The sequence below is a fragment of the Candoia aspera genome, chromosome 3, assembly GCF_035149785.1.
Source record: "Candoia aspera isolate rCanAsp1 chromosome 3, rCanAsp1.hap2, whole genome shotgun sequence".
NCBI lineage: Eukaryota > Metazoa > Chordata > Lepidosauria > Squamata > Boidae > Candoia > Candoia aspera.
Genome location: NC_086155.1, coordinates 88,003,757 through 88,012,357, shown reverse-complemented (window position 1 = coordinate 88,012,357; position 8,601 = coordinate 88,003,757). Strand labels below are relative to the sequence as shown.

General features: G+C 38.4%; 1 protein-coding gene and 1 long non-coding RNA gene across 2 annotated transcripts; both read right to left on the bottom strand.

Moving 5' to 3' along the window:
* Nucleotides 1-884: 884 nt before the first annotated feature.
* On the bottom strand, nt 885-2,312 carry LOC134493622 (uncharacterized). The gene is made up of 2 exons (XR_010067590.1): nt 1,551-2,312; nt 885-1,302 (listed from the first exon to the last, which is right to left on the bottom strand). It is a non-coding gene; the product is annotated as an uncharacterized LOC134493622 (long non-coding RNA).
* A 98-nt stretch (nt 2,313-2,410) lies between these two features.
* Nucleotides 2,411-8,121, bottom strand: TMED5 (transmembrane p24 trafficking protein 5). Its single transcript, XM_063298309.1, has 4 exons — nt 7,788-8,121; nt 5,630-5,727; nt 4,799-4,973; nt 2,411-3,959 (listed from the first exon to the last, which is right to left on the bottom strand). The coding sequence occupies exons 1-4, from the start codon at nt 7,977-7,979 to the stop codon at nt 3,741-3,743; spliced, it is 684 nt and encodes a 227-aa protein (XP_063154379.1). The 5' UTR covers nt 7,980-8,121; the 3' UTR covers nt 2,411-3,740.
* Nucleotides 8,122-8,601: the final 480 nt, after the last annotated feature.

Sequence of the window (8,601 nt, the reverse complement as noted above, 5' to 3'; positions counted from 1 at the left end):
GAGATTCCCGCTGCCAAAGCCATTGAGGTTGCTGTTCTGATAGACTGAGTTGTGATGTTAGTTGGGGATGTTGGTTATTGGCAAAGGAGCTCAGAGTGACTCATTCCTTGACCCACTTGTTTAAATTGTACTTGTTTCCCTGCGCATCCTGATATATAAGGCCCACTCCCATAGTGTGCACTTAAGGTAAATTCTAAATGTTCTGTGCACATCTGATTTGTACCAATGTGTTTCCTGGGATGAGTGAGATTTGATGGCATTCTCTTCAGTCCTCTGTGAAAATTGGTATTATCTTAGGCGTGGAGCAGGGGTAAGGTTTCAGAACCATTTTGTCTTGGTGGAACACACACAAGGCATTCTTGGCAAAGGTTAAAGCCACCAGGAAGGCCATCTTCCAAGTGAGGATGTTGGTGGGAATCTGCTGAGTAGGCCAGGAGAAGCATTAGCCAGTGTCTTTAGGTCCAGTGATGTAGGTGCCTGTTATGCAGTCTACAGAGTATTTGTGGGACATAACCAGTCAGGCATGGGAGCGTCTAGGGATGAATTTTACTCTGCTTTTTTGGTCTATGACAGTGTTGTATATTTTAATAAATTTAAAAATGTTGCTGTACCTTAAATAACAAAAATACAAGGATCCAAGATGCAAAGACCTTTGAATTTTTCCTTCTATTTTCCTCCATCATCATGTTCAATATTGGAGATCCTTATCTTGTTCTTGTAGGAGAGAATGAAAGAGGAGAAGCATAGGTGGGGGAAACACGAGAACAGAGAAAAGGCTATAAGAGGATATCTTATTGCATTTTCTTAGCATTCACACATGGACTGGGAAGGATGGACCCGTACCCCAAGCACAAAAATGGGAGAATCACAAATAAAATACATAATTGATTTAATATTCCTTTATTAGTTTTTTCCCATTTCACAATCACTTTTGCCCCTCAATAAAAATCTATTTTATACTTTGTTTGCAGAATTTTTATTCCTGAACACTGTTAAATTGTATCATACAAAACATATGCCAAAGTAAACTTATCAAAACAACTCAGTCAAGCAACATTTATGGATTTAAGGTGGTTGTTGAAACTATAACATAGCTAGGGACAGACAGCAAGTTGTGGCTAAATATCAGAGGTAGAAAGCTAGTCACAGCTTTGTTTTGTACAAAATGTTATATAATACCTTTACCAGTGCTATAGCTAAACAGCCATTTATTTTCTGAATTCCAGTACCCTCACTTGAGTAGCACGTTTGTTTCAACTGCAAGATTAATAATATGGAAATAAAGCCCAATTGTCATGAGTACTGATGGTTAGCAGGAGGGGGCCCCTATCCAGGGTGGAAAACGCATGCGTAGTACTGAGGAGTTAAGCAGCCATTCAAAGAGACACAGATCAGACCCGCCTTAACTTTCGGGGTTTATCTGTCTGGGTTTTTCCCACACTTCTTCAGTTTGTTAGGATTTTCTGTCTAATGTAGCAGTAATAAAGCACTAGAGACCTATTCCTTGTCTCAGCGTAGTTCCTGACTGTTAGGACACCAATTCTTCTTACTTGCATATGTTTATAGGTATATATAATTTTGTTGCTTAAATAATCAGTTTTAAGATTTGTTTTATTTGATGATAGAAGTAGTATTCCGTAGATGATAGTATGAAGTTTTCATGAAGATTGCTATAGCATCAAGACAGTTGTGTGTCAGTGCTCATGCTCACCTAAGTCTAATTAATATGTAAACCTGTTATATGAATGAAAGATGAAACAGTGGAAACATTCATTATACCTGTACTAATTCTCATCAGTTGATATGCTTTTAAGTTTACACAGAAGAAATCAATTTAATTACGAAAATACCACACAGCATTCTAGAATGTTTCTCAACTCTTATTTAGTCCTCAACTATTTTAGCAAATGCTACAGTTTCCTTTCTTAATGGCTGAATTAATGGATTAAGGTTATTTACCACTAGGAATTAAACAAAGATCTGTGGGTCATATTGTCCTTGTCAGTTCAAGTATTAACTATGTACATTATTTCAAAAGAAAAGCTGTGTGGCCTGTTACTCAATATGAATTACACTCAACTTCAAAAATCATTTCAGTATCCAGATTGGTAGAATTACAGGTATGGAATTTACTCCTTGTGTTCAGATTAGCATTGGGGAGGACTGTTTCTTCCCCAAGCGGATCACTGATAAACAATTTGATGAGCAATACGTTGATTTTTGCCAATCGAAGCGAGTATTTGTAGCTCAGGGTTGAACTGTGGAGTCCTTGGTGCTCTCTGAGCCTTGTTGTTTTCTTGCAGACGTTTCATTGCCAGACTAGGCAACATCTTCAGTGCAAAGAGGGAGTGGGCCTTGCTCTCAGTATAAACTGAGAGCAAGGCCCACTCCCTCTTCACACTGACTGACTTCTGATTTAGATTTTTTAGGATCATTCTGTCAATTGGTACAATTTAATTCACAAAGTTAGAAATAATTCTGAAGTGGTTTTTAAACAATACACCTCACTTTTGGCCTACAACAAGTGTTAGAAAGAAAGAACTTTAGGAAAATCAATTGGACTTTAGTTAAGTTGAAATGTTATTCAAAAAGGCAACATTTCATTCCACCAAATGATGTTACTTGGTATCTGCCTTTATCTGCTGTGTGTGTATAAACAGAACAGTGAAATTAAATATACACTTCCATTCTGCTGCTACTCAGTCTAAAAGTTGATTAAAATGGCAGTCAACAGATTAAATTGTAAATAGTGAATCCTAATGTCAAATGTGTACATTAAACCTGTTTACACTTCAAAAATGATTTTAAAGTGTTTCACACCTCACATGAGCAAAATACCATTCTGTTCATTAAAGCAACCTATTTTTTGTTCAGGCTTCCATGACAGTATGAAAGAGTATGTATTAACTTTAATTAGAGTAATTCTTAAAACAGCAGCATCTTTCTTCAGGGCTGCTAGTAGCAATCCTAATACACATTAATATCCTGATCAAGTCAACATAGGATTGTTATGTCCAGGCACTCCACAGTTAAAATTCTACATAAATAATCCAGAGGTAAAAATTATTTTCAGTACATAATTAAGTATGGTATTTGAACTAATGTTTCTTTTAGGACTTAGATTATATAATTTCCATTTTGAATCATCATTGTAAAGACTGATTCTCTATATTGGCTTCCTAATTTGGATGAAAGCAGCTAATACCACTGAACCAATAAGAAGTCTGCTTTATAGACTTAGTGACTTGGATTTTATTCCACTTATTGAATATTAATGTCTATGAACTGCCAGAGCTTGGAACCAATGCCTTTAATTAGTTTTGACAATGTCTTAGTACAAATAAATCACAAGAACCTTGACTTAAACAGACTATCTAATAGTACTGCTTGTTTTCAGCATATTCTACTTAACTCTGGTCATTAAATCACATAAATACTGAAAACACATCTTTATAATGTTATGAACCAAATTATTTACTTTTTTAAAAAAAGTTAGGCAAATAGTACAGACTGGTACTTACAAATATTAAAAATCTGACATTGCTCCATTATTCTGTGCAAGACAAATGGCCTCGGAGACAACTTATGCACCAAGTCAGAGAAAAGCCATTCTGTTCACAATTTTAAAAAATCGTATATGAATGTTATTGTCCATTCCAAACAGCTGAGAACGGCCATCTCTATTTCTTAATCAGTGTACTGCAATTCCCCTATTTATTGCTTTAAATGAAACTTTTATGTTAAGTTCTAGTCTTCCTTTTATCTTCAAAAAGACTCTTCAGCATGTACACCTGAACAGCTGATACTACAACCATTACTGCCAGGTTGACCACAGACCAGAAGTTGACCCTGTCAAAATTGCTTTCTTGTATGTTTCTATCACGAGCTTCAAATGCTTTGAGCAGGTTCTGAATCTGAATGCTTTTGCCCAGCCGAGCCTTCACGCTGTTGACAGATTCCTAGTTAAAAAAAACAAACTAGTTTTAAAACAACATATTTTTAAGGAAATAATCAAGAGAACAAATATAAATTTGCAAATTACTAGCGTTGACACTGTGACATTGTGCTCCTTCCCTTCTTTCCACATGCCATTGTTGCTAGTTCTAATATTCTGCTCAAGAAGTCTTTTATTTGCATAGTCAGGCAGCTGAAATTAGGATTCTTTTGCTTTTCATATACTGTATACTACTAGAATATTGGAAGAATTTTAAGAAAAATGTTCTTTAAGTAGAACCAGAAATCATCCTCTTTCAGCCAGACTTGCTCAGCTAAAAAATTCCTTTGATTTCAATGTTCTCTAAGGTGAATGGAAGTTATTTAATCTTACAGCATTCACAATATGCCTAATACTCCAGCCAATTCCCATCTTTATATTCGTAGGCATACTATTCTAGTGTTGTTATTCCAATTAGGTATACCCTCTTTATCTCATTATTTATTTTATTTTATTTTATTTTATTTTATTTTATTTTATTTTATTTTATTTTATTAATCAAATTTATCACCGCCCATCTCCCAAGAGGGACTCTGGGTGGTTTACAATAAAAGTTTTCTTCACAAACACAGGAGTTTTCAAAAAATAATGAATTTGAACCATTCTGAATCCTAATAAAACTGCAGGTATAAATACCTGAATTAAATTTTAATTCAGGTAAAGGTAATCACTAGGGATAGATGTGCTCTAGCTACTATGTTGCCCTATTTGCAATCCAGTCTTGATTCAGTGGAAAAGAAGAGAACAAACACACTGTAAATTCAGGCAGCCATACATTCCACAAAGGCTGGCTATATTACATACCAGAATATCTTCTAACTTCATATCCAGAAGCTCTGTTCCAGTTACGTATTTTTTCCAATCTTCTTCTTCATCTCCCATATTATCTAAGATCAGTTCAAAGAAAATCACCTTCTCTGATAGGGTGCTAAATGTGTTGTCAAAGCAGAACATGTAATCACCTTCCTCTGTCTCCACTCTGTTAATGTAAGACATTGCACTTTAATATATAGGCAGTATATTACTTTTATATCCCTTAATGACAGTACTCTGAAACTTTGAAACTGTACAGCTAACGCTTCTTCTCCCAAACTATGTGCTGCGGCACCCTGGGTCGCTGCAGCAAATTTGCAGGGATGCCTTGAGATATTTTAAATTGTTAAGGAAAACAGCAATACTTGACATCTGTTGGACACTGTGCAAATTACTAGTATTGCTGTGTTTCTTTCAAAAATTTAAAATATCCCACAGTACCCTTGTGAATTCAGGGTTTCTGTTGGGCCCACAGTTCCCAAACTGTGCCATGGCACAGGATGTCATGAAAGAATTACAGAGACACTAAAAGCACTGTGAAACAAGCAAGTTTGGGAACCTCCAAGGTAACATATTTCAGATGCATAAAGACAGACTTTAAGTAACTCTCTCTTTCCACTGCAGTTCTCTCTACCTTGTTTCATATCTTTTAGAAGAATCTCTCCATCTTCTAGAAGATTTTTTGTGGAGTACAGTAAGGATCCTCTTACCCTTCTATGGATTTTCTTTCACAAAACTCAGGATCCAAGCCTTCACTAACAAGCTTTTTGTTGCATAGTTTAAAAAACATTTAGCCAAGGCTTTTATCATTTTTAAACTTACGTGTGGACACCATCTGATTTTCTTTGTTCAAAAACTACGGTTTCATGTTTTGGTGATACCAGGTGAAAATCCACATCTAAACCTGCTCCATCTAGAACCTGAGAATGCAACAAAGATCAGATAGAAATTATACCCATGCTCTTCAAATTAAGAAATTGGATGGCAAATCAAGTAGTTTTTAAACCTGCCTTAAAGAGGACAAAGTGATATGACTTTGTAAATTGGACATGGAAGCTACTGGGGACACCTAATTTATATATTAAGAACTGCAGATGTAGTTGGCAATAGTATGTCAAAATATTATTTAATAGATTAGATAAACTTGGGCCAAGATTTTTGTACAAGCAATAGCATCTTTTACTCAAGCATTTAACTCATTATCCATGTTATGAAGAATAGTAGCATTCACTGATTCATCTTTACAAAAAAAAAATAAAATCTGCCAGTACACAGAGATGCTCATTCCATGGTTGGCAACTATGCCACCTATGGTATTTAGCACAACATTTTTTCAGTGTTAGTATAACCTCTCCTTCCCCCCCAAAAAAGATAAGGAAGAAAAGCAAATTTAAAAGAATATTAATGCGGTAGACATAATTTGAAATTCCTAGTAACCTTGGACAGAATTAGTCTGCAAACTCATTTGTTTTGTCGTTAATAAAGCATGCTCCATGAAATACAGAACAGAGTAACAACATACATAAACAATAAGCATCACAGGTGGTTCCATGCCACCGGAGTACAAACACTGCTCATTTCCAACGTAGTCAATTCTCATTTAGATTATCTGCTCATCGTAGGCTTATGTGGCTTTCACAATCTAAGTACATTCCAGAATTTTGTTATGTAGACTTGTCAGTTTGAACATCTAAAAACCACTTTGATCAAGCTTTGTTCATTGATGTTTAGCTAGTCTGTTTGCTCTGTAAAACAAACATGAACTGCCACACTCCCTCAAGCTACAGCAGCCATCCCATGTACACGGAGGACTCAAGTTTATTTTATAGCTTGCCTTTTATTATTTTTATAAATAACTCAAGGCAGCGAACATACCTAATACTCCCCCCTCCTCCTACTTTCCCCACAACAACAACCCTGAGAGGTGAGTTGGGCTGAGAGTGACTGGTCCAAGGTCACCCAAACTGCTTTCATGCCTAAGGCAGGACTAGAACTCACAGACTCCTGGTTTCTAGCCCATTGCCTTAACCACTAGACCAAATTGGCTCTCAAGCATGGCCAATGGTCAAACTAGAAGAAATGATGGGATTTGTAACCTATTCATCTGGAATGTACCAAGTTGGGGAAGGCTAGAGGGCCAGTGATGTGGATTCTTGACTCTTTAAAGCAGCCTTTCTCAACCTTTTGACCCTGGAGGAACCCTTGAAATATTTTTCAGGCCTCGGGGAACCCCTGCACATTCAGGCTCAAATATAGGCCAGAAGTTACAAAATTATTATATTTGTTTCATGTGCAGGCCTGTATATATGCATTCACAGTGTTCTTAAACTAAAAATAAAGGAACTTACCTCTTTAGTGTGAAGTTGCTTGAATTTGAAATAATTTTTTAAATAAATTGTGATTTCCCAGGGAACCCCTAGTGACCTCTCGTGGAACTAGGGTTCCACAGAACCCTGGTTGAGAAACCCTGCTTTAATGTTTTGGTACTGCAAATAATGAAGGAGAATAGGTTCCAAGTATCTGATTTGCTACTTTTATATTAAAGCCAAAATGAAACAGAAGATGGAAAAATGAGTATCTTCACATGATCATATTGGTCTCTGCAGTATTAGTGCAAGGTTCTTGCCTTGCCAGTCCCCATTGTGAATCTGGGCACAGTGACCAGTACTGTGTCTCATTGCTCTATAGAGCCGAAAATAAAATGCGCAGTAAAATTGGAAACCACAGATTTGAACCTGTTCCTGGACAATGCCTTTGCGGGTGCAAACTTCCTCTTTGATGAGAATATTTTCCTGTGGGTTGAGTCAAAAGTTTTCTGTCTTGGCTTCCTGGATGTGCCCACCGGCTGTTAGAACTCGGGCACTTAACTTCAAACTGGGTACTGGGGCGCCTATAAACACACGTGCTGCCCCCTCTTCCTGCCACGATTCCAAAGACTCCAGGAAGGCGTTGATTCCCGATCTTCCACCTCCCTCCTCACCTGGTACTCGATCTCCAACGTGGCCTCCTTTTTCATGGTCTGGAAGAAGCACTCCTTCCGGCCGGCGGGTAGCGTGAAGGTGAAGTCACTGTCTAGAGAAGGAACAAACCCCAAAGCTCCAGGCGGTGATGGAGGCAGCAGCATCAGCAACGAAACGAAGACTAGCAAACGCAGCCCAGTCACCGTCCCCATCCTCGCCGCGTTCTCAAAGCTCCGCAAGCGGGAAAGTCTGGAAACCACGAGCCGTGAGGCACAGTCCACGCGCCACCCCAAACGCTCGCTTGTCTCAAGCGCTTGGATGTACAGGGTGACGCGGTGGGGGGGCGGGAGGAGAAAGAATACCCACAATGCACAGCCTGTGGAGGCGGGTTGTGTTAAGAAAAAGACACCCTTTTTAAAATGTGGGACGATCTCTAAGGATGAAAGGAGGTGCAATAATGGCCTGGATTTGCAAAGCACTGTGGGAAATGTAGTCAGCCGCGCGCTCGAATTAGAGCGGGAAGCGGAAGGAATGAACCCCACAGAACTACCATTCCCAAGGGTGCAAGGAAGCGAGACAGCGAACCAGTAGACGGCGACCGCTTCCTTTTAAGCGTCTTCTCTACTATTCACGGACGCTTTATCTGCGTCCCGCGCGGTTAGATCGAGTTGTTCCGAGGACTGCAATTTGAAATGCGAAAGCGAAGCGCCACGCTGACTGCTTATAAATCGTAGAGGGAGGGGGTAAGAAAGGGATTTTCGTGGGAGCCCCAATTCTAGCCTATCTAGGAGAGTCACTGTTGTAACGTTATTCCCAACTGTCAATCTGAGGGCG

Excerpts from the sequence above, each read along its gene's own strand:
- TMED5 (XM_063298309.1), bottom strand. The coding sequence starts at position 7,979 with ATGGGGACGGTGACTGGGCTGCGTTTGCTAGTCTTCGTTTCGTTGCTG. Across the intron at positions 5,728-7,787 it reads CGTTGGAGATCGAGTACCAG|GTTCTAGATGGAGCAGGTTT; the intron begins GTGAGGAGGGAG and ends TTGCATTCTCAG. Across the intron at positions 4,974-5,629 it reads AAATCAGATGGTGTCCACAC|AGTGGAGACAGAGGAAGGTG; the intron begins GTAAGTTTAAAA and ends TTACATTAACAG.